Source organism: Mustela nigripes, chromosome 2 (assembly GCF_022355385.1).
Source record: "Mustela nigripes isolate SB6536 chromosome 2, MUSNIG.SB6536, whole genome shotgun sequence".
Classification (NCBI taxonomy): domain Eukaryota; kingdom Metazoa; phylum Chordata; class Mammalia; order Carnivora; family Mustelidae; genus Mustela; species Mustela nigripes.
The window spans coordinates 13194371-13219494 of NC_081558.1; the positions used below are offsets into that span (position 1 = coordinate 13194371).

The 25124-nt window shown below is 54.6% G+C and overlaps 1 protein-coding gene across 8 annotated transcripts in view; it reads left to right on the forward strand.

Annotated features, from left to right (window-relative positions):
• The first annotated feature begins 36 nt into the window (after window positions 1-36).
• MYO9B (myosin IXB) overlaps window positions 37-25124 on the forward strand; it is an 84954-nt gene continuing 59866 nt past the window's right edge. For all 8 annotated transcript variants that reach the window (XM_059389343.1, XM_059389340.1, XM_059389344.1 and 5 more), the window contains exons 1-2: window positions 37-100; window positions 18585-19480. In XM_059389343.1, the coding sequence (XP_059245326.1) occupies window positions 18641-19480 (840 nt within the window). In that variant the 5' untranslated portion in view covers window positions 37-100; window positions 18585-18640. The remainder of the gene's footprint in view (window positions 101-18584; window positions 19481-25124) is intronic.

Genomic DNA, 25124 nt, shown 5'->3' on the forward strand with positions numbered 1-25124 from the left:
GCGGCGGGGCGGAGCGGGCGGGCCAGTGGGTGGGCGGTCGGGCTGGCGGCCGGGCTGGGAGCCGGCCCGGGACCGGCGGCGCGCGGCGTCCGAGGCCCAGGTGAGTGGCGGCGGCCGTGGGTTGGGGGCTCGATCTCGAAGCTCGCGTTCGCGGATTGCCTTGTAGGCTACAGAGCTGAGGGTTAATGGAGGGAGGCGCGAAGCCTGGGGTCGAGGGAGCGGGAACGAGCTTGGGGGTCGTGAAGGGGTTGCAGAAGACGGAGTGGGAGCGGGACGGTTTAGGAGAAAGTTGATGGAAGGGGCCTGGTGAGGGAGTTTGCGGATGCAGATGGAGCAGCTCTTGTGGCTTTGAGCGGCTTCTCTGAAGAGGACGTGGCTTTAGTGGTAGTTGGGGGGTCGCAGGAAACGGGGCAGGGAGGGGTAAAGGCAAGGAGGCGGGGTTGAGAGGCCCAGGCGGGGGACGTGGGGCAAAGCCGGTGGGAGGACAGCCGGGGTGCGATTGGGGGAAGAGTTACAGGATGGCCTGGGGGCGTCTGCCCTCGGCTGAAGGGGTAGACGAATGGCTACCAGGGGAGGGACGCGCCTAGGGTTCTGTGGGTGCTCAAATTCTGGAGGTCTGAACACACTGGTGTGGTGGGCCACAGAATGGGGAAGGGGGCAAGGGGAGATGGGAGAGGGGGAGAAAAGTCATGGCAAGAACTGAGAGCCAGTTCAGGGGGGTGCTGAGAAGGAGAGGAAAGGACAAGGGTAGCAGGGTACAGATGTAGGGGTGCTGCCCATTGGATTTTGGGTCCCCCTTTCTCTTGTTTCATATGTTTCTTGACTTCACCCCCAGCTGCTGGGTAACCCTGGCAGGTCCCAGTGCCCTCTGGGCTGGTATTCTGGTATTCCAGGCTTGGAAACCTTGCCACTTTCCTAAGAAGGGGCTGGCTGGAGCTGGCAGTGGGGGTTGTGGGGGGTCCCAGGGAGCAAGGAAGGAGACTCCAGACCTCACTGGGGCCGGAACTGGGTTTGAGAGGGGAGGGGAGTGGGTGTGCACACACCCGCGTGTGCTAGGCTGTCACCATCTCCTCGGAGTTGCATCCTTGGACTTAAATGGGTAAAACGACATACAGGAAATCTGTCCCCCCGGCGGCTGTGAGCTCAGCCAGGGAGAGGCAGGGCAGCCCGCAGCCACGGGGCAGTCAGCCTGCGTGTTCTCTCTTCTTCTCCCCCCAGGCGCCTGATAGGCCAGGGGTGTTTAAGGGAAAACCCTTCTTGCACCTCTTTGTTTGAGGTGGGAGCTGGTGGGGATATTGTGTCTTAGAGCTGGAGGTCCCAGCTCCTACCTTTCTGAGGAGTATTCTGGTCTTGGGGTCTCCAGACTCTTACGGCATCCAGGAGCCGTGGGAGGCCTCTTGGGCAGCTGGGCTAGGAAGTTGTTTCATCGTCTGATGGGCCCAACTCTGGCAAGAGCCTTGCCCTGAGCTGTTTTAATCAGCATTAATTTCTCTTCTTTCCTAATCATGGGGATCCTTGTCCAGCCAAGATCTGCCAGAAGGGCTGGGGGGCCTGGGTTTATAGCTCATTCAGGCAATGAATCTGGATAGATTGAATGTAAAGAGGGCCACAGAAAGAGTAACTTCTTCCTTTACTTCCAGAATGTTCTGGCCCTTATGGAAGGTAGCTTTTGGCCTTGCTTGCCCTAGGGCGCATGATCAGAGCCCAGAGCCATGCCTCCTACAGACATTGAGTATGGGTTTGCCCTGGCTAGGACACCCCCGAGTGAAAAGAACTGGAATCTTCTGGTTGCATGGCACTGGTGCTTGTCTCCCAGTAAGTGCAGCCGGGCAGGCTCTCCAGTCAGAAGTCCCAACCTCCCGTCAAGTCTCGTTGTCTGTTTCTTCACCCGCAAAATGAATGGGTTGGCTTCAGTCAGCATTTCTCAGGTTTAGAACCCAATCTTGACAATCTTAGCGTCTCTGGCACACAGCCCCCTCATGTTTTATATAGTGAATCCCCACTGCGGTGATCACACTTGGGTTCAGCTTTCCACTGTATGGCTTGTATCCAAAAATGACCTTTTTTACTGTTCCTTTATCTTTTGCATGGAAAATTCCACAAATTCCACGTTTGCTTTTGCACGTTATACCTGTTCCCAAAGCTTCAGCTGCACCTTTCCAGTCATAAATCCCTGAGTGAGACTCCCTCAGTTCCAGGCTTCTGGCTCAGAGGAGAGCGTAGAGACTCAGGAGTGTCCCCTTTCTGTTTGACTATAGGATCTATTTTCTGTTCCCAACAGAGGCTTGTTAGTTTGCCACTTCCCTTTCCTTGTCTCCCCCAAGTTGTGTCTTGCATGGGCTCAGGAGTTCAATTCAGCAAGTGCTGATTCTTCCAGCGCTGGGGGCTAGGCCATGGGGACAGAGATGAGCCTTCATGCCCTGGAGGAGGCACATTCTGGTGTTCTCCCTCCCACTGAAATAATGAAATGCAGAGTGGGTGGTCAGTACAGCAACTGAGGTGGTGGGACCGAATCAGGGATGGCCAGTGCAAGCTTCAGGGCTTGGGGGATTCTGGCAAGTTTCCTTGGAAGAGGTGGCAAGGTCCAAGCCAGGCCTCGAAGGCCTTAATCAAGCCAGGAAGAGGGAATTGCATGAGCGGATCGCTGCACTTCTCTCGCCTTTGTTGAGCATCCTTTGTGATGGGCGCTTTTATACCCATCTCTTCTATTCTGCCAACCCGCGGCAAGCAGTCCTGGTTCTTTTCTCCGAAAGGAAACTGAGGCTCAGGCAGGCGGCGATGCCACAGACGGCTCCCTGGGCTTTCCAGAAACACAAAGGATGATTAGTAACCTCAAATTGGCAAAGACCAAACTGCAGGAGCACAGTTTCTCAACTGCAGCACCATTGACATTAGGGATGGATTATTTTTTGCTGTGGGGGTTGTTCCACCTGTTACAGGACATCAGGCAACATCTCTTGTCTTCACCTAGTAGACACCAATAGCATACACCCCCTGAGTCGTGACCACCCAGAATGTCCCCAGATGTGGCTGTGTGTCTCTTGGGGCACAGAACCACCTCTCCATCGTGAAATCTGGTTACTGCCCGAGGCCTACCTCTGCCTCAGTGGGTCTTTGGTGTTTGGTCAGCTCCCAGAGAACTGCTGCCAAGGGCAGGCATGGGGAAGAGTGACTGCCAACTGAATTCTGCCTTCTGGTCAATTCTTAATCTAGAGTCCTGATTACAAGAAGGAGGCAGCACTGGGAGAGGACTGAGGGGGAGTTAGGCAGCATGCCCCAAGAACAGAGAGCAGAGAAGGAATGAGAGGTGAGCCAGGGCCCTCTTCGCTAATAGGGACAGCAGATGCCATTGTCTTTCTCTTTGTCTTACGACTGACCTGGATTTCTGCAGGAATCATCCCTCGTCTCAGAACAAACTGTTGCTTTTCTTCCAAGATTAGAGGTATTAGATCTCTTCTCGAGTGCTCCTTTGGCAGGGGCCCCAGATCGGTGTGGCTCCTGAAGGCACATTATCTTCTCCTGTTTGCCCTCGTGGCCGCAGATGCTGGCCGCTCCTCGAGCACAGACTGCCTAACTTCTGCTCTTCATGTGTCCTCTGCTTGTTCCCCAACCAAGACATCGCTGCTGTAACTCCGTGGGAGGAAACAGCACGTTCTGGGGCCACCCGACCCCATCTGGGCACTGCCCTCCCCCACTGGTCCCCATCCACCAGGCCTTTGTGTGCCCAGCGTCTCCATCCAACTGTGCCAGGCAGCCCCTGCTCGGCCTCCCTGCAGAGCAAGACAGGCCCTTCTCTCTGCCCTCATCCGGGACGGACAGAGTCGCAGAACAAAGGGCTCTGTCTGAGCACCACCAGGTCCCCGACGGGCCCTGTCACTTCACCTCTTTTCACTTTGGCCCAGAAAGGGCTTCGGAGATTAGACATGTCTCAGAAACACAGCCGATGAGCCTGGCTTCTACTCATTTCCTCGTCGAGACTTTCCTGCGCCCCTGCCCGATGATAAATAAAGTAGTGATTCAAAGGCTCGGCCTGTGGGTTAGTCGGAGCAGTGAATAAGCTGTCCGGGTCTGACTCACTCGTTCATAACCCAGCTCTGCCCTGCTCCACGGGATTGTTATGTGTAAGAGGGGACCCCGCCACGCGCACTGCAGTACTGTCACTGCTGAGTGTATGAGCCTTCCAGGGCCACTGGGACAAAGAAGCACTGACCCTGCAGCTTAAACATCAGGAATTTATTGTCTCGTGAATCTGGAGGCCAGAAGTCCAAGATCAAGGTGTTGGCAGGGTTGGTTTTCTCTGAGAGGAGCTTCTGTTGCAAGGTCTCCCTCCTTAGCGTGTAGTTGACCGTCTTCTCCCTGTGTCCCCAGACTGTCCTCCTTCTGGGCGTGCCTGTGTCCGCATCTTCTCTTGTCAGGACACTAGTCCTGTCGGATCGGGCAAACCCTAATAACCTCATTTTAACTGAATCACCTCTTTAAAGATCCTGTCTCCAAATACAGTCACATTCTGGGCTGCAGGGCAGTAGGACTTCAACATAATGAATGAGGGAGTGGGGGTGTGTTGGGACCCACTTCAGCCCCTCATACTGGGTAAGGGACAAATTGCATTCTTACTGAGTGAAGAAGGTTTAGATAAATAATTGCACCGATAGAGTTCATTTTGTTTAGTCTTACTCTTCTAAAATAAACATCTTAAGGGTGGTGAGCAAGTTGGCCACATCAACTTTGGAAATGTCCCATTAGGAACCTTCCAGATCCCACACATGTTCTTACAGTTGGGATGACGATAGAGAGGCAAGGACCCTGCTCAGAGGGAGCGGGTCTCGTGTGACATTACAAGGGATGTATTTAGAGCCAGGCCTGGGAGACTGTGTGTGCCTGCCTGGGGGCTGGCTAAGGTTTATAATTAGGCGTGTGGAGGTCTCTGTCCTCAGTGTTGCCATGGTCACGGGAGGGGATCTAAAAGCGACTCTGTGAATGAACCAAAATGACTTTGGGACCAGCTGCTGCCATAGGTGATTGGACAAAAGAAGTTTCTGGAAGGTCTGAAAAATCATTCAGCAGAAAGTGTTAATGAGGCAGGTGCAGAGCTGGCTTTCAGGGATACCACGAGAAAAGAATGGCCCTTGCCTCTCTGCCCCGAGTGCACATGTCAGGAGTCATGCCTGCGGAGAGGCACCCAACACCAAGTGAGCTTGTGACCCACACAGGGCTTGTTGGGGGAGGAAGAGGGCCACATGAGAGCTCCCCCGATAAGCCCCAGCCAAGGTCCTTTCCCTCAGAGGCTGGCGCCCCTGCCTCCCCACAGGAGAAGTCAGACCAGTGCATCTGTGACAGGCTCACTGGGGCTTTACCCCAAATCTACCCCCTCATCTCCCCGAGCATCTCCATCCTGTCCTGGGATGGGCGGAACAGAGGGAGCAGAGGGCGAGATTGGAGATGGCGCTTCTCAGGTCTCCTGGATGCCCCTGGGACTTTCATTTCCTGGCAAGCAGGGTCTCTGGCCCTTGCTAGCGAAGATCACCGGCTCCTCGGCTGTCATGTGGAGATGCTGGTTATCAGGCACTAGTGAGAAAAGAGGGGGGCACAAGAAAGTGCCAGAGCCAAGCCCTGCCCACAGACTCTCAAAAAGCCAGTCTCTCCCCTCAGTGGTCCCATAGGAGTCTGCCTGCTGGCTTAGCAGGGAGTGGAGATGAAGATGGGGAAGCTGGGGTGGGGGGGCTGCCGGGGAGAGAAAGGAGCCTCAACTGGGGCAGGTGTCTCTAGGCCTAGGCAGCTGGGGTGGTCCAGCCCCGAGGGTGGCCCACTCTCTTGCTCCCTCATTCTCAATATTGTGCAATCAGGTGAACTCAGGCTTGAAATCTTCCGATGTCTCCTGGGCATTGGTGAGGCCTGGGGCTGGGTCATTGTCTGGGGTGGAGATTGTCCTGTGTGTCGTAGTGTGTTGAATGGGCATCCCGGGTCTCCGGTGTCCCCGGTCTTGGGCATCCCTGGTGTCCACCTAGCAGCGGCCCTCCCGCCCCTGACTCGTGAGAAGCAAAAATGTCTCCGGGTATCGCTAAGTGTCCCCTTAGAGAAAAGCCAACCCCAGATTGACTGTTTTAGGGGTTCTATGAGACCTAAGAGCCTTTGTGTTCTATAATTCTGTTACCTCGTTGAGGTCCGAGGATGCCACACACAGGTCAATGCACCGAGTAGGGAGGGAGAGAGGTTGTAACTCACAGATACTGGGACAGAGCACCTGGTTTGTACCATTTAACTCATCGGGATTTTTATCCTGATGTGTACATGAGCTAGGGACCTAAATCTTTTTTTTCCCCCAAATAATTAACACAGTATTAATCAGTCTCAGCACTGTTGGTATCTAGGGCCAAATCATTTTCTGGATTGGGAGGGTCTGTTCTCTGGGATAGGTACTGAGCAGTGTCCCTGGTCTGTACCCACTCCCGCAGCCCCACCCCAGGAAAGCTCCCCTTCCCCTAGTTGGAACAATCAAAACTGTCCCTAGTCATTGCTAGATGTCTCCTGGGGCCACAGTCAGCCTAGGAGAGAGAGCCCGTCTGAAAGAATGCTGAGGCTCTAGAAAGAATGCTAAGCTCTAGGGCAAGAAGAGCCGCTGAGACACCATGTGTCAAGCCTGTGGCTGGCCCGCAGGGACCCTTTTACCCCTTGCCTTTGTGATGATTGTGGATAGGATCGGAGGGGAACCAGTTGGTGGCCGTCACCAAAGATGTTGACAAGGCAGAACCCTGGGCTGTGGGCTGCCAGGGAGAGCTTACTGGGTGGAAAAGTGGAACCAGATCATTGTGGCCAGAGGTTAGGTGGCGTGGCCAGAGGTTAGGCTGCGCGGCCAGGAAGGATCCCGGCCCAGGTGACACAGGTGGAGGCCCAGGGACACAGGTGGAGGAGAGGAGGCGACCCTGGGGGCTCGAGGACCCCACATTGCAGCCACAAGTGTTGGGGGGACAGAGTGGGGCCGGTGACGCAGGCAGTTCCACGGGAACAAGAAAATGAGGATGGGCTCGAGGGTCTCGTTGGCAGGACAGAGGGGTAACTAAGATTCCCTTCTGAGAGGGGAATATTCTGGAGTGGTTCTGGTGGTGACGGCCTGCGTCTCTGCGTCTCTGAACACAACGCACGCTGCTGCCCCGTGCCCTGCGAACACTTGAGCTATGTGGTATGTGGATTCCCCCTCAGTAAGTCGTCTTAGAAGGAAGGAAGAGTCTTATCAGACCAAGATGCCATTTTGAAGTTAAAGCCAGTGGGCCCCGGGGCCTCTGGGGAGGGGTGAGGCAAAGGGGATGTTGTGGAAGAAACCAGAACCAAGGAGGGGGGGCCCCCAGTGGGAGGCACCGTGGATTTTGAGGTGATAACAGCTCAGAGAGTCTGCAGTCTGCAGAGAGCTCAGGAACAACCAAGCGAACAGTTGCTTTGCTCCAGGTTCCAGGAATGAGGCAGCCAGTGAAGCATGACTTGCTCCCCAAGTCCCCAGGACACTTGTCTTCCGGGTGGGGGGGGGTCCCATGGACCCAAGTGGCTGACCATGCTGGGCATTTTGGCCGAGGAGTAAGCCCACTCTGTCCCTTGCAACCAGGCTGGCACAGAAGCCCCCTTGGAGCCCTGCCTGAGGTCCATGAAGATCCAGACCACCTTTATAAGCAGAGCGGGGCTCCGTGGGCCCCTTTCCCTTGTTTTTCCTGAGCCAGGGTCTCAAGCAGAGCTTTTGGGTGTGGTCACCATGGCCGCCCACAGGAGGTTCTCAAGGTGGCTTTTCACCTGGGCATGACAACAGGTGGATTGTGGGATTTGGAGAGGGGTTCCTAAGGGGGTCTCTTCTGCCTTTCCAAGCCCTCTTCCCTGGGAGACTTCTGAGTCTCCATTTAGGGAGCCCACTGGTCACCAGGGAAGGACCTGAGACATGAGTCCCAAGACTTCGCAAATCTGCCTTCCTTGTGTAACCAGAGCCATCCTGTGTCCCACTGCCCTGGCCACCATCAATCCTCTCCCTCCCTGTCCCAGGCCCCTGCTAGAGTCGGGGACCAACAGCACCCCCCCATGGCCCACCTGCCCCATACAGCCTGGTTGACCCCTTCCAGATGTCAGTCTCGTCCCTGTTCTCAATGCCTCCAGCCAGCCAGGCTCCCATCAGACTTGCCTGAAAATTGAAACTCTGTCCCACGTTCATAAGGCCCTGTGGGATCTGACCTTCCTGACCTCGGGCCCTCCCCCTCCAGCCTCGGCCTTCCTGGCCACACTGGACCCCTTGTTCTGAGGCCAGTTCCAGCTGCCCCTGCCCTTGGCGCTCGCCGCCCTAGGCTCAGCCGCCCTCCCCAAGAGCTCAGTCCGTCCGCCCCTTCTCAACTGCACTGGCCTCAGCAACTGTCCTTTCTGGGCGCTTCCTTGCCTCCTGGTTCATCCAGAATGCCCACCCTGCCCTGGTCAGTTTCCGTCTCCATGGCGGCGCTTCTGATGTCTCGGGGTGGGAGGGGCTTTTGTTTGTTGGGGGGCCATCCTGTATGCTGTAGAGTATAGAGCAGCAGCCTGGCCTCCTCCCTCCAGCAGTACCTCCCTATTCCCCCAGCAGCGACAATCAGAATGTCTCCAGCCTCTAGCCAGAGGCAGGTGTCCGCCTGGGCCGCACAGACTTGCCCTCGGGCGATAATCACTGGTTGAAGGCTACACCAGATTTTTCCTTTACCCCAGTGCTCTCGCCGTTGCAAGTGCCCCTCTGCTCACGGGTTGGTTTGTTGTCAAGTTCCCTAAAAGCCAGGCCCCTTCGACTTCCTTCACTTCCACGTAGTCACACCCCCAGGCCGAGCACAGGGCCTGCGCTGGAGCAACATTCATCGAAAGAATGATATGGAATGTATGAAAGATGATAGCCTGTTCCGTTTCAGAGGGGGCCCGAGAGGTAGTCACAGACCCCAGGGAGAAAGCTGTCTGAGTGGAACATGCCCCCCCCCCCCCAGCATCCTCCTGAGGGGGGGGGCTGTTTCCAGGGCCCAGACCCGTTGGGCAAGACTGGAAGGTTTGGAGGGGAGGACTTAGGGAAGCAAGGGACTGTCATGCCCCCAAGGCTGTGGGATGGGCTTCTCTGGGATGCGCAGACTAAAGCAGAAGAAAGACAGTGGTCCCTCCCAATGAGAGACTTGCCCAGAGCATCTGGTACCTCCTGCTCTGGACACTTGGATCCGTGTCCTGGGGCTGCCACAAGTTGGGGCCGCAAACCCAGTGGTTTAAACAATAGAAAGTGATTCTCTCAAAGTTCTGGAGGCCATAAGTCCAGAATCAAAGCATCAGTGCGGTCCTCTCCCTCCAAAGGATCCAGAGGTAGGGCCAGGTATGGGAGAGGATCCTTCCTTGCCTCCTCCAGCTGCTGGAGGCTCCAGGCGTTTCTCGGCGTGTGGCCACATCACCCCAGTGTAGACCTCCCGTTGCCCTCCAGCTCTGAGCTGTAGTGCGTGAGTCCGACACTGGAGTGGGTGGCTGTTCCTCAGTGCGTCTGTCTTTACCATCGTGCATCTCACACGATTGTTTCTTCTCCAAAAGTCTCCCCAGACTCAAGGAAGTGTGCGTTGGAAAGTAGAAACGCGCAGAATTCTAAGTGCTTCCTACATGATTCTGCTATAATGCTGGCCTTCTCCTTTTAGCTTGAGAATGATTTCATCTGATAAACATGTGGCTTCAAATTATGGCCTTATATAAACCAAGCAGCTACGCTACACTTTCTGGAGGCCCCCATCTGCCTTATTTTCCAGTGAATTCCAAATTATTCGCCAGGCCGACAGGCAGAACCTTGCATGTGTTTGAGCACTGCCCCTCTAGAGCAGCTCATTCACGCCTGCCCCCTCACCCCCAGGGCCTAATTTCTGGTTGTGTCGTTCCCTCCCACTGCACAACCCCCACCGGCTTTGCCTGCCTTTCCCTTCTCCAAGAACATATAAGAGAAAGGTCCTGAATTTTTCAAAGGGCAGAAAGTATGCAAGTGTGGTGTTTGCAAAGCCTTTTACTTTTCCAGGGTTTAGGTTTTTCAGCAGGAATTTCTCTGGCTGTGGCAAAAGCACATGGAATTAGTGTTAGTAACATCGAATGGATTCACACTCGATAGATGCAACCCCTGCCTCTGTCTAGATGTGGAACAGTTCCTTCCCCTCAAAAGGAAACTCCGTCCGCACAAGCAGTCACTCCCTTCCTTCCCTCAGCCCCCCGCAACCTCTCATCTGCTTTCTGTCTCTTTGCATTTGCCTGTTCTGGATGTTTCACATAAATGGAGTCCTACACGATGGGGCCTTCTGCATCTGGCTTCTCTCACTCACCCCCGTGTTTTCAAGGTCCACCCATGGCCAAGCTTGTGTTAGTCAGGGCTTTGTTCCTTTTTTACGGCTGAGTAATATTCCACTGTCTCAGCCACATTTGATTCATCCACTTGTCCTCCGACAGGCATTTTGTTTCCACCTCTTGGCTCTTTCCATGGGCAGCTTTATAGTCTGCCAGCCTGGCCTCTGTTGGGTGACGAGGACACGGGTCACCCATGCAGGTCTGGGTAGACTGGTCCCATCTGTCTGGAGATGGGTTTTGCTTCCCCTTCACACACCATGACTGCTTTGGTGAGCATCTGCTGAAGGGTGGAATGGTGTTATGGTTCAGAGGGAAGATGAAGACATGGGCTTGTGGGACCCGCTGCCCCCTGCAGCCTGTGGTCACCACTTGGCCAAGCTGCCTCGGTGCCCCCCACATCCCATCCCCCTGTCCCCCTCAGTCCAGGGACCTGCCACCCCCAGTTCCAGACCTCCTTCCTTGCGTTCTGGGCACAGTCTGGGGATTCTTGGGGCACAGGTTTCACATCCACTTGTGACCAGGACCTTGAAGCCACAGCGTGACTCACTTCCAGGTCTCAGGCTCCGCTGAGACTCAGTGATGGAAGGCGGGGCTTGAAAACCAGAGAAAACAGCGTAGTCCCTCCAAGAGAGATGTCATTGTTTGAGAATGTCCCCTGAAGCTGTGATAATCAGAACATCATGGCACCGTGCAGGCATCAGCAGCCCAGAGCAGACCCCCATGTGTAAAATAACTTAATATACTGAATTTAACAAACCGAGGAATCTCCCTGATCAGGGGAGAGGATTCTTTATTGAAGGAGATCACTTGGATCCCCCATTTCACCTCCCACACGATCCTGGGTTGACTCCTGTCTCCCCCAAACTCCTGTGTACCTGAAACCTCAGAATGTGACCTTGATGAGAAATAAGATCTTCGCAGGTATGATAAGTGAAAGGTCTCAAGATGAACTCATCCTGAATCCAGTAGGTGGTGTCTCTATGAGAAGAGAAGACACGAGGGCGCCTGGGCAGCTCAGTCGGTTAAGCGTCTGCCTTTGGCTCAGGTCATGATCCCAGGGTCCTGGGATCGAGTCCTGCATCGGGCTCCCTGCTCAGCGGGGAGTCCGCTCCCCCCTCCCTCTACTCCTCCCCCTACTCCTCCCCACTGCTTATGTGCGGGCTCTCTCTCTCTCTCTCTCACTCTCTCTCTCAAATAAATAAATGAGTTATTTAAATAAAAAAGATACAGAAACAAAAGACACCATGTGGTGATGGATGAAGAGGTCAGAATGATACATTTATAAGCCAAGGAACCGCTGAGGGTTGCCAGCAGCTACTAGAAACTAGGGGAAGCATGGGACGGATTCTCCCTCTGAGCCTCCAGAAGGAGCCAGCCCTGCCTGCCAACACCTTGATTTTGGACTCCTCCAGAAATGTGAGACAAGAAATTTCTGTTGTAGTAAGCCGCCTAATTTGTAGTACTTAAATTGCAGCAGCCCTAGGAAACTCCTACACCACCAGAATACTTTCCAGTTGGATCAGAGCCTAAAGGTAAAGAATAAATCCAGGGAAGGAGGGGGATGCGAACCAAAAATATTAGTTTTGTGTTCATCACCTGAGAGAGGAGTAGGCAGCAGACATGAAAGAAATCACCCACAGATCTGACTGCCTGGAAAATCCTTATTTGTATCCAAAAATACCCTAAGTAAAAGCAAATCGCCCTTGACCCTGGCAAACCGTTAATACCCTTCCTATACAAAGAGCTGTTGCGAAACAGTTAGCAGGGAAAAGTGGGCAAAGGACACGAACAACTTAACCGAAACAGAAAAATAGTTGCTCAGCGCACACAGTTTTCTTAAAAGCCTCACCTGACAGTCGAAGGAACGTCAATGACAGGATGCTCTTTTGTGCCCACGGATGGCTGGGGGTTGAGAAAATATTGACACTTGGTGCCAGCGAGGAAGCGAGGCAGGCATGCTTATACCACTCCGGGCAGACCTCTCCCTTGGGTGGGTCTCTCGGGAAGTCACTTTGGCAGAATGGATTGTGATGGGGGGCGGGGGTCTCGGTCAAAATGCAGAGGGGATCAGATCAGCCCAGTGTTGTAGGGGAAATGATGCCACCTGCGGAGCAAGGGAACTCTGTGCTGCCCTAAGATTTTGCATTGAGAGCAGAGTTGACCTGGGACTGGTGGGGGGTGGGGCTTGGAGGGCGTTCTGACCTGAGGGGACAAGAGTAGCACTCAGGGGAGGCAGCCAGGTGGGGTGGGGCCCCCCATCTGAGGTGTGGATGAGGGAAAGAGAGGGCAGGGGACCTGGGAGTGGAGGGGTGGGCAGCCCTCCAGGCCTGTGGTGAAGGCCTGGTGGGTATCTTATTGGGACACAGCCCAGGCGAGGAGAACCAGGCTTTCTGCTGTGGGTCAGGGGCTTTGGACAGCTTCTCCCTAGTGGGCCTGGAGAAGCCTGCAGGGTCTGATCTTTGAGCCTGGGCCTGGTTGGGTAGAAAGGGGCTCTGTGCCAGGCCGGGCACATCTAGACCGGTGTCCCCAGGGGCTCCCCTGCAGCAGCCTGGAGGATAGAGGCAGGACGCAGGACGTTCTACCTGGGGGCCCTCCTGATTGGCTGGGGAGAAGAGGGGGCAGCTCTGGGGACACGGTGACAGTAGTCAGGATGTGGTCAGGGAGGATGTGGGAGGGGGAGCAGGGAACAAGCCTTCGGGGTGTTTAGGGGTGGGAAAGGTGGCCCATGGCAGGCTGGAAGTGGAGCGTGGCCCCGGGGAGTGTGCAGCAGAGTGGATAGGCCCCAGGGACAGAGTCTGGGTTGTTTGGGGTGGGGGGTGGGGTCCCTACCCTGGAGCAGAACCAGGAGAGGCCGGTGGCTGGCAGATGTGCTGGTGGGAGCATGGTGGCATCTTTGGGGAGAGGTACAGTGGTATTCATAGCGGGAGGGAATGCTGGGTTGAGGGGCAGGAGGGGGTGGGAAGGCCTGGCTCCAAGTCATGTGGAAGGGAGGAGTGAACCAGGCTTTACCCTGGGCAGGGAAGAGGGTTTATTAGTGTCTTTGGTTTTAAGGCACAGGAACTGTTTTGAGGGGGAGGATCGTCCTTCAGATGAACCATTCTGGAAGAGGCTCCCTGGGGAGAAGGGCCCCCGTGAGGCCAGGCTGGATGGGGAGGGCCCCAAGACAGGTCTGAGGCAGAGGAATTTCCCAGGATACAGACGTGATAGACATGGTGGGCCCTGTGGGGACTCCTGCAGGGGACCCCAGATGCTGTCTGTCCTGCCTACCCCTACTCATCGGTTGTAGCCCTCCTTGCAGTCCTGGTAGTCATCAGCCCCCCTGAGCAGGTCTTATCTTCTTCCTCCTGGCCTGGGGGGTGGGGCAGGCACCCGCCGGTCCTGTGACTGCCCGCCTGTCCCCCAGTCTCTGAGCACGGGGCTGTCTTCTGCTCCCTACACCAAGAGGCCCAGAGCCGCAAACATCCCCTGTGGGGCTCCGAAGGGATCTGATGACTGACTGACCCTGGAGGATGGGGCTGGGGCTGAATCTAGCTGGCCGCGTTGAACTTGACCAGGCCCTCACCAGGGGGCGTGGGGGAGGTCTCTGAAGCAGGAACAAGATTGGATCCGGGGCTCTGATAGCTCCTCACTCAGGCCAAACAGGCACGTCTGTGCGACTCTCCCACTACCCGCATTCCCGACCTTGGACGTGAGATAGCCTAGAGCCCGGAGTCGGTGAGCCAGATGTGGCCTCCAGCAGCTGTGGTGCCCATCAGCTGTGTCTCCACAAGTGCAAGTCACAGCCGGGGCGGGCTCTGCCTGCAGCCCGGGCTCTGTGCACGTGTATGTGTGTGCATGCGTGTCCCTGTGTGTATCCGCATGCACGTGTGTGGGTGTGTTCACGTGAAACCGCGTGCACCCGTCTGGGCTTTGGTGTGTGTGCGCATGAGTTTGGGTGTATCCGTGCAAAAAGGCATACATGTCCACGTGTGTCTGCATCTGCACAAGTCATGTGTTTGTGAGCATGCGCATGGCCGTGGTGAAGGTGCATGTCCACGGTTCGGGCCCCTGCATTTCTCACCTGGCTCAGAAGCAGCATCTACTGTCCGCCTTCCACAGCTGTGCAGTGCTGCCCTCGAAGGTTCTGTGATCAGCACTAGTTAGGTCAGGGGACAGCCAGGCAGACAGCTCCCGCCTGTCACCTTTGAATACCTGACATGGGTTTCTGGTAGTCCCCGTGCCGCGGCATCCCAAGAGCTCATTGATGGGGCTCAGGGGTTGGGCATTTTGGAAAGAGAGCAAGAAGTTTTTATAAGAGGCTCCCCTGGGGGACTGGGTTCTTCCATAATCCCCGTAATTTTTAAAAAGAATTTTTTTTTTTTTAATTTATTTGTCAGAGAGAGTGAGCACAGGCAGACAAAGAGTGGCAGGCAGAGTCAGAGGGAGAAGCAGACTCCCTGCTGAGCAAAGAGCCGATGTGGGACTCGATCCCAGGACGCTGGAATCATGACCTAAGCTGAAAGCAGCCGCTTAACCAACTGAGCCACCCAGGCGTCCCTAAAAAGAGCTTTCTTAACCGTAACTGATATGCTGTAAACTAACTGTACTTCTTTAAAGTGTGCAATTTGGCGAATCGTGGCGCATGCAAACACTCGTGAGCCCACCGCCGCACCCGAGATGGTGAAGGCATTCGTCACCCAACAAGTCTCCGTGGGCTCCTTTGTCATCCCAGCCTGCCCAGCCCCCAAGCAGCCACTGATCGACTTTCTGTCTCTATACCCTGCATTTTCTAGAATTCTACATACGGGGAATCATACTTTTAAAACTTTATTGAGGTTGAGGCTGCCTGGCTGGCTCAGTCGGAAGAGCGTGACTCTTGATCTTAGGGTCGCGAGTTGGAGTCCCATGTTGGGCGCAGACATTACTTAATAATAAATAAACTTGGGAAAAAAAACTTACTGAGGTGAAATTCACATAGCATAGGATGCATCATTTTAAAGTGTTCGATTCAGTGGTGTTTTGTATGTTGTTGGTGTTGTGCAACCTCCGTTGTCTAGGTCCAGAACAATTTTATCCCCTACAAGGAACCCCTGTCCCCATTAGCAGTCACTTCGTATTCCCTCCACCTCCCCCCGCCAGCCCTTGGCAACCACCCATCTGCTTTCTGTCTGAATGGATTTGCCTATTCTGAACATTTTGTTTAAATGGGATCCTACACTGTGTGGCCTTTTGTGTCTGGCTGCTTTCACTCAACACGATGTTTTCAAGGTCTGTCCAAATGGTAGTGGGTATCGGGGCTTCATTCCTTTTTATGGCTGCGTAATATTCCTTTATGTGGAGGGACCAGGGTCTGTTCATTCATCAAATGGTAGACACTTGGATCGTTTCCACCTTTTTGGCTGTTGTGAATTGTGCTGCTATGAACACACATGTGCAAGGATTTCTTTGAACACCTATTTTCAGTCCTCTTAGGTGTATACCTAGGAGCAGTACTGTTGGGTCTGTACGTTTTGTTTTTTGTTTTTTTGTTGTCCTTTTCCCGCTTAGCACGCAGATTCTGAAGTTGTTCCGTGTGGTTCCGTGCTGTTGCAAGGATCAGAGGTTGGTCCCTTCTCCTACCTGAGTATTGTCCCATTGTGTGGCCTGTGTGTTCCTCCATTCGTGGGCCAACACCCATTTGAGTTGTTTCCGGTGTGGAGCTCTTAGAAACAATGCCACAAATACCATTCGTTTACAGTCCCTGTAGGGACATCGTCTTTATTTCTCTTGAGTAACTCCTAGGAGAGGAACTGCTGGGTCACATCTAGTTGTATAACCAACTTCTAAAGAAATTGCCTAAATTATATCCAAAGTAGATGAACCACGTAATCTAAGTAATCTAATATAGCATGTCGGCCTTATCCTGTGTCTGTTTGAAGGCATTTAGCAACGGTTGTATCTGTCGATCTGCTAATCTGGCATAAATGCAACAACCCTAAGGAAATGCTCAGAGGTGTGTGTAAGGATGCGTGCCCAAGAAATCAAAACCAGTTGCCCACTGGTAGCAGAAGAATCCCATGCCTCACGATTTGTGTGTACAGTGACATGCCAAGAAGGCATTAAAAATATGTTTCGGTATGTTTTATGACATGGGTGTATACCGATGCATCACACATAGAACAATCTGAGTTTTGTTAACATGTAGTAACATCTGTTAAACTGGAAGAAAACACATCAAAATTTCTTAATTTAGGAAAAAATTTTTAAAAGTAAATATTCAAAAAAATAAAAAAATAAATATTCCCACCTCCCCTGACCTTCTAGCCTGTTGCCACTGCATACAGCTGGTCACGGGCTCTCTCACAACAGCTTCATTATGGGTAGTTTTGTTCAGCCTCCCCCTCCCCCACCCTCCAAACGCCGCTGCGGGACTTGGTTTCCCAGAATCCGAAGCATCTCAGCCTCCAGTCGCCCCTCACACTCCTCTGCTGAGTCATGCTTCTGTGGAGGGTCCAAGGCCGCCAACTTTTTTTTTTCCCTCTAGCAAACTTTTTCTGTAAAGGACTGGAAAATAGGTACATTTGGCTTTCAAGGCCTTAAGCTTACACAGCCTTGTCAAAACTGTTTAGCCCTGCTGATATAATAAAGGCAATCAGAGATGATATGTAAATGAATGGGCTACATTTCCAATAAAACTATCCACAGAAACAAGGAGTGGGCCTTCCATACCCTCTTCCCTCCTTTCACCTCCCTGTTGAACGAACTCCTCTTCATCCTTCAGAACCCCTCTTAGATGCTGCCACTCTCCTAAAGCCTTCTCTGGCTCTCAAGGGTTGTAACTTCTCGTTTGTGTGGTTGACACACTCTCACATTTGCATACCAGCCGCTTCCGCTGGGCTTTGAACCAAGGTCTGGTTCATCTTTGTATCCTCAGCTGCACCTTAGGTGGCCCACACTGAGCCCACACAGGACCCACACTGCATTTGTGTCTCTGACTCCAAAACACAAAATGGACTGTTAGAAACATTGGCTGCATTTTCTTTTTCCTGCAATGTCTTAAGAAGCAAATGCATTTTTTTAAAGATTTTATTTATTTATTTGAGAGAGAGACAGTGAGAGAAAGCATGAGAGGGGAGAGATCAGAGGACAAAGCAGACTCCCCTTAGAGCTGGGAGCCCGAGGTGGGACTCGATCCCGGGACTCCGGGACCATGACCTGAGCCGAAGGCAGTTGCCCAACCAACTGAGCCACCCAGGCACCTGCAAATGCATTTTTTAAAAATAAAGTTTTATGTCAGAGTCATTTTAGATCTACAAAAAGTTGTAAAGACTGCACAGAGTCCCCTATACCCCTCCCCTAGCTTCCCCAAATCTTAGATGATCTTATAAACACCTTACATGATCAGGGCACATTTGTCCGACTAAGAGAGGGACATTGGTTTGCTGCTCTTCACCAGCCCCCTGATGTTATGTGGCTGTCACCGGTTCTTCCCATTCATGTCCTCTTTCTGGTTGAGGACCCCATCCAGGGAACCCCATTGGATTAAATTGTCATACCTCTCCAGTCTCCTCCTGTGTGGATGCTAACTCAGTCTTTCTGTGTTGCTTAAGACCTTGGCAGTCTTGGGGAAGACTGGCCAGGTGTCCAGCAGGATGCCTTTGATGTGGGTCTGTCTGATGGTCTTGTCACAATTGGAACGAGGGCATGGGTTCTAGAAGCAAATGCACTCTGAGCAGTTCTCCCAAACCAGTTTTTGGGGGCTCTCCCTGATGAATCCCCCCCTCCCCCCAGCTGATGGAGTTTCAGAATCCCTGAGTTTCGGGGCAGGTTCAGTCTTGCTCAACCCAGCATGCCTCCTGCTGCCCCGCATGTGTGTTGGGGACAAAACCAAGGCCCACGGGGGAGCTTGAGGAGCTTCTGGGGGAGGTTTTGTCAGAGAGAAGAGGCCAGGAAGGATGTGGGCTGGGAAGGGCTTGACCAAGAGGTGGTCATGGCTATTAGACTTGAAAATCTAAGAGGCTGACCCTGTGGGGAGGGGGGCAAGAACAGGGGTTGGGATGGAGCAAACTCTAGGGGACGAGTCTGGTCGTTTGCGGAGAGGGGGGCGGGAAGTGTCATGATGTCACTGTCCAAGAGTCACAAACCTTAGGCTGGGTCACATTTAGGGACAGACAGAGACTCTTGTGCTCTTTTTGCTTTTGGACAGAGTCCTGTCAGGGGCAAGGGTTGGGTGTCCCTTACCACCCCGCTCCACCACCACTCTGACCGTGCCACCCCCTCCCTTCCAGCTCCAGGACGCGCGCCCCGAGCCCGGGAGGCATGCTGAGGCCAGGCCGCCGGCAGGATGAGTGTGAACGAGGCAGGCAGCTCCGGCCGCGCGGGGCAGGCGGCCTACCACCTGCGCATCTACCCGCAGCTGGCCACCAGCGAGAGCCGGGCCTCGTGCCGCGTGACCGCCACCAAGGACAGCACCACTTCCGACGTCATCCAGGATGCCGTCGCCATCCTGCAGCTGGACGGCACCAAGTGCTACGTGCTGGTGGAGGTGAAGGAGACAGGCGGGGAGGAGTGGGTGCTGGATGCCAACGACTCGCCCGTGCACCGCGTGCTGCTGTGGCCCCGGCGGGCCCAGGACGAGCACCCGCAGGAGGACGGCTATTACTTCCTGCTGCAGGAGCGCAACGCAGACGGCACCATCAAGTACGTGCAAATGCAGCTGGTGGCCCAGGCCACAGCCACCCGGCGCCTGGTGGAGCGCGGCCTCCTGCCCCGGCAGCAGGCAGACTTTGACGATCTGTGCAACCTCCCCGAGCTGACAGAGGAGAACCTCCTGAAAAACCTCAGGCACCGCTTCCTGCAGCAGAAGATCTACACTTATGCGGGCAGCATCCTGGTAGCCGTGAACCCCTTCAAGTTCCTCCCCATCTACAACCCCAAGTACGTGAAGATGTATGAGAACCAGCAGCTGGGCAAGCTGGAACCACACGTGTTCGCACTGGCCGACGTGGCCTACTATGCCATGCTCCGGAAGCAGGTCAACCAGTGCATCGTGATCTCGGGCGAGAGTGGCTCGGGCAAGACGCAGAGCACCAACTTCTTGATCCACTGCCTCACCGCGCTGAGCCAGAAGGGCTACGCCAGTGGTGTCGAGAGGACCATCCTGGGCGCCGGCCCCGTGCTAGAGGTGAGCCGGGCCGTTGGTGGGAGGGGCCGGCCCTCTGCCTTAGAAAGCCTGGGTTTTGTTCTCGTTCTGGTCCAGTGAGACCACCACCCTCAGGCAGATTGTTGATTATGCTCGCTTTCGGTTTCCTAGAAACTGGGAGGCATGGGGGGCACTCAGCAAGCCATGTCGGGAGCACCAGGGCCGTGGGGTGACAGCTGGGCTAGGGGAAGTGTGGGGAGAGTCTCCGCTGTGGTTTTCACGGGAAGGAACAGGTCAGCTGGGGTCAGCAGGCTTAGGATTGGCTCGGTTGAATAATTCTAGGGATCTGAGAAACGGGGGCTATCCTGGTGGACTGGGACCTGGTCCTGGGGTGATCAGGGTAGGAGCTAGCGGCCCAGAGTGCCACAACCTAAGAAGAGACGTGGCGGTGGTGGATGGGCTCCGGAATGGCTTGTTTGCAGATGCAGAGCACAGCACACAATGGTTAGCTAGCTCTGGGGGGGCAGTCCTTCTTCAAGGTCAGCCAGGTCCCCTGATCCAAAGTATCAGAATGTAGGGGGGGGAGGCCCCGATTAATACATGATTGATGCCTACGGGATAGTAGTCTATACTCCCGCTCCCAGAAAGAAAAGGGTGATGTGTCCAAACTGAGCGATTCACAGCTAGGTATAGTCGATGATGGAGCCCCTGGTACACAAGGCAGCCAGCAAGGCAGGATGCAGGCCTGGGGGCCAGGAGATAGTGACGCCGAGGGAGGGGGCCTCCTGGCATCACCATAAAGGCAGTGGGGGAGGAAGCACCCTCCATCACTAGACCCTCCGTCCAGTGTCCCCATTGGCCAGACTCAAGCCACGGGCAACACTGTGGCTGAGCCTTCTGGACGCAGGGGCGGTGGCAGTGATCACACAGCATCCCTCACTCTTGGGGTCTTGGGACCAGATGCATCCATGTCTCTTGCCTTTTCCCGAATGCCACAGAGTTGGATTCATCCTGGCCGTAGCCTTTTCAGACCAGCTTCTTTCCGTTAGTAACAGACATTCAAGGTTCCTTAGTGGCCCGAGAGAGCTCATGTCTTTGTATCGCTGAGTAGTGCCACATCATCTGGGTGTGCTGTAGTCTGTCCCTCCACAGGACCCTAGACTGTCCTTTTGGCGGAGGGGGGACCTACCCATCCCAAAGGGTTGGCCTCTGACCTGTGCCTGATCCCCCCGACCTCCTAAGTCGAAGGCTGACGCAGCCCCCTTGCTGCCATGCAGATTCACCGAAAGGCTGTCTGGGCTTTGCCTGCCGAATACATTTCAGTTCTTCTTCCTTTCGGATGATCGCTGAGATCATCAGCAAGAAATTAGTTGGGGTTGTGCAGTCTGACCCTGGACTAACACGTATAGCCAGCCAGTTTCTTCTGTATATACTTACAGTCGTTTTTTCATGCAAATGTTTTAAAAACTACGGAGTAATCAGCCACAAAGTGTGTTTTTCTCTTTAATGCTGTGTACCCTGCATGTCTTGCCTCCTTTGTTTTGATCATCTGTGTCTTCTGCAGATTACTCTGTGAGCATGTCTGCTGTGTACCAGGCACCGTTCTAGGCCCCTGGCTATGTGCTAGCCCAAACCTACACAAAGGGTCGCCCTAGTAATGAGGAGGCAGGCCGCAAAATAAGCAGCGGGCCTCATATGCCAGCCAGGTACCGATGAGAACAGCAGGCATGCCCAAGGAGGAAGGCATAAGGGAGGAAAGAGGTGACTCTGGGCGAGCTGGGCCCAGAAGGAGGTCTTGTGAGCCCACGCAAAGGCTGGGAGGCCAGACTGTGCCTCGAGCTAGAAAAAGGCAGGGGGCCTGCAGGGCATAAGATGGGGCCAGCGCAGAGTAAGCAAGGGGCAGAGCAGGAGGCAGTGGGGACAGGGAGGTGATAGGGAGGTGATGGGCAGATCGTTTGGGACCTTGTGAGCCACAGAGTGTGTGTGACTTGGGAGCTACGCAGGGTGTGTAGGGTGACCTGACTCTATCCCCACTCCAGAACTTGGCCTCAGCACCAGGCAGGGGCCCCGGCAGGTCAGAGATGAAATGGAGCAGGCCGTTGGTGATGTCAGCTGTGCGGGCACAAGAGGGCGGATCTGGCATTTACCAAATCAGGTGTTCCACTGATTTACCCCTCACCGAACCGGGCAGGCGGGTGGCTGTGTCCCTGCTCCATGTGGACTCTGAGCCCAGAGGCCTCAACACAGCACGGTGAAGAGACAGGTTTGGCCCTATGGTGCCATTTCCTTTCCTGGCCGAGGATCATGCAGGGTGGCAGGCTGAGATCCGATGGCTCCCGTAACGAATGGTCACAAACCGGGTGGCTTCGAACAACAGAAACCTCTTCTCTCCCAGAGAGGGATTCAAGGGAGTGTCCTGCCTGTCACCTCTTCCCGCTTCTAGAGGCTCTAACGTTCCTTGGTTCTTGGCCCCACCACTCTGCCCCGCCCCCCCCCATTGCAGCCTCTGGCCACGTGGCCTCCTCTGACAGTGACGTCAGACATTGGATTTAGGGCCCGCCCTAACCCAGAATGACCTCATCCTAACTAGTTACATCAGCAAAGACCCCATTTCCAAATAAGGCTCCATTCAGAGGGGTCCAGACATGGACATCGTTGGTGACAAGTCTGCCCACAGCAAGCCCCTGTGGGGTGAGCGAGAGCTTGGGAGCCACCCCGATGCCTCCTTCCCTGAGGGCTGCCCCTGATCAGTAGTCATCCTGGGAGCTCCTCCCCTGAAGTTGCCCCATGGGATTCTGGCACATTCTTGGAGGGCCATTAGTCACCCTTCTTGCCTAGTGTCTGCACCTCGTGAGTCAGATGCCCCCAACCCCGCCCGGCTGCCTCCCTCTGGCCTCCGCAGTGTGAGCCGGAGAGGCCAAAATTTCCCGAGTGGTTAGGGTAGAAGCTGCTGGAGGGCGGTGCCCACGCTGGCTTCCAAAACAGACTGGAGGCAAAACCACGTCATGGCCATAAACGTGCTTCCTGGGGCGACCGTTTGGAAAGGGAGAAGATTGTTTTAGTTTGGAGCTGGGCTTCTCAGCCAGAGCACCACTGACGTCTGTGGCTGCGCCATTCCCTGACGGGGCAGTCCTCTGCATGGCAGGACGCTGAGCCGTACTCCTGGCCTTCACCCAACAGATGCCAGCAATGCAGCCTACCCCTCCCCCCCCCACCGATGTGACAACTGAAAATGTCCCCAGACATCACGCGGTGTCCCCTGGGGACAGATTATTCCCCAGGTGGGAACGACAGTCTTAGAGTCACAGCTCTGGATCCCACGAGACCAAGTCTTTCCAGCGCTGACCGTTTAAAACTGTTCACAAGTTCCAGCCATTCTGAGCTAAGCCAAGGATCACTTTCTAATAACAGGAATAATTTGTTATTGTGCCTTTGGGTCCAGTTTCCAGATGGAAAACTGCCCATTTTAAAGATGAGGAATGATGGTCCGAGAAAGACATGCGGTGTGCAAATGCCCTGGGGCTACTGTCACAAAGTACCACAAACACGGGGTGGGGTGGGTGCTTGAAACAAACAGGAATTGATTTGTCACAGTGCTGGAGGTTGGAAGTCTAAAATTAAGTTGTGGGCGTGGTGGGATCCTTCTGGAGACTCTGAAGGGAGAATCTGTCCCAGGCCCTTCTCCGGCTTTTTGATGGCCACCAGCACACCCTTTGGTGTTTGTCGCTCAGCTTGTGGTATCATCTCTCCTATTTTTCTGCCTCTACCTGCATGTGGTCTTCATCCCTTTGTGTCTCTGTCTGGTTTTCTTTCTCACGTAAGGACACTTGTCATTAGATTCAGGACCCACTGTAAATCTGGGTGATATCACCTCAAAATCCTTATTTTAGTTATATCTCCAGAATCCCTACTTCCAAATAAGGTTCCTTCATAATGGGTTCCAGGGAGAGTATCTTTGGAAGGGACATAAGTTAAACCACTGCCATCTGGGTTCCCCAGGCCACACCACAGGCAGCCATGGCTGGATGGTGGTGGGAACCCTGCTGGGGTCTGAGCCTGAGTTCATGGTACCTCTCTATGGTCTTCATGAAAGATTTCCTCTCACCTTGGCCAGGACTGAAGAAGGCCCAAGATTGACACCTCTTGTAGCATTTGGGACTTTTTCTCAGCTCCCTGAAAGGAGAAGTTGAATTGTTTTGAGGTTTGCATGTCGGCCTCCCATCCCCCCCACCGGTGCTGTGGGTTGCAGCTTCGCTGTGCAATTCTGACCAGAAAACAGGAAGGGGGCACTGTGGAAGCCAGTTCCAATCAGCTGATCTGCCTGCCACTGCAGTTAACTGTTACTGTCACTTATGGTCACTGTTTCACACGATGTCACTAGGCCCTACTCTGCCTTCCCGCAGCCTGGCCTCTGCACTGCCTCCAGGAAAGTGACATTTGTGGGGGACTGTTGTTTTCTCTCAGAAACGCTGAGGGCGCAGCAGGCAGCCTCACTAGCATACTGAGGGACTTGGGGTCCTCCCTCCTGTGCGCTTGGGTCCACTGCCCATCCCGGGGGGCCCTCAGAGAACTTGGTGACTCTAGACGCAGCCACCGAGGCCTTGGCCGCAGGGCTGGCCACAGAGCGTGCCCAGGCATGCTCTTCTCCCCAGGCCCGCAGACCTCAGCGTCAGGGCCTCAGGGCCTCAGGGTTGGTGTTCTCTTTCCTGAACTGTACCAGCATTTGCTGATGTGCACAGGGTTTTAATTTCGAAAGCAGAAATGAAACAAGGATGCTTGCTTGCTGGCTGGGCCATTTTCCCAAGCAGTCAAAGGCTGGGGTTCTGAGCCTTCGCGTAGCCACTGTGACCTGGCACACAGAGGTGGGAGGCTGAGACACCCTGAGCCACCTGCCACACCCACAGGGGGAGGCCAGTGACCTGGGACAGCAAGATGTGGGACCCAGGGGGGCCTGGAGCTCACCGCTGCCCCCAACTCAAAGCTAGGGGCCCTGAAGGACCCAGTCCTGGGACTAGTGTCGACGCCAACCTCAGTCCTGAGCACCAGTCCCCTTTTAGGACCCACAACCCCAGTCTCATGTGGCCCCAGGAGGCTCCTAGCCCCCCTCCACCCACCAGGCTGCTGGGTCTGTTCCCACGACTATGTATTAACACGGGTTCGCTCACCCAGAGAGGTCACCCAGAACCATTCGCCATTATCCACTGTGCCCTTTGCACTCAGGGACGCCTGCCCAGGCCATACCCTTCATTCCCACAACTGCACGGACGGGCCAGCCTCTGCCCAGTGTTAGGGGCACACAGGGGAAGCCACTCGGCCAGGGTGACAGAGGTTCCAGAAACAAGGTTCCAGAAACAGGGGTCCATATGCTTCCACGGTTAGGGTTGAGCTTTCCTGAGACCTACTTCACCCATTTGAAGCGTACGATTCAGTCATGTTCAGTACATCAATTTATGTTGTGCAGCCCTCAGCTCTCTCTAGTTCTAGAACATTCCCATCCCCCCAAAAAGAAACACCACGAGTAGTCACTCCCCATCGCTCTCCCCCAGCCCCTGGCAACCACGAGTCGACTTGCTCTCTCCGTGGAATTGCCTGTTCCGGGCGCTTCCTATCAGCGGGATCCGACACTGTGTGGCCTTTTGTGTCTGACTCCTCTCACTCGGCGCGATGTTCTCGAGGTGCACCCACG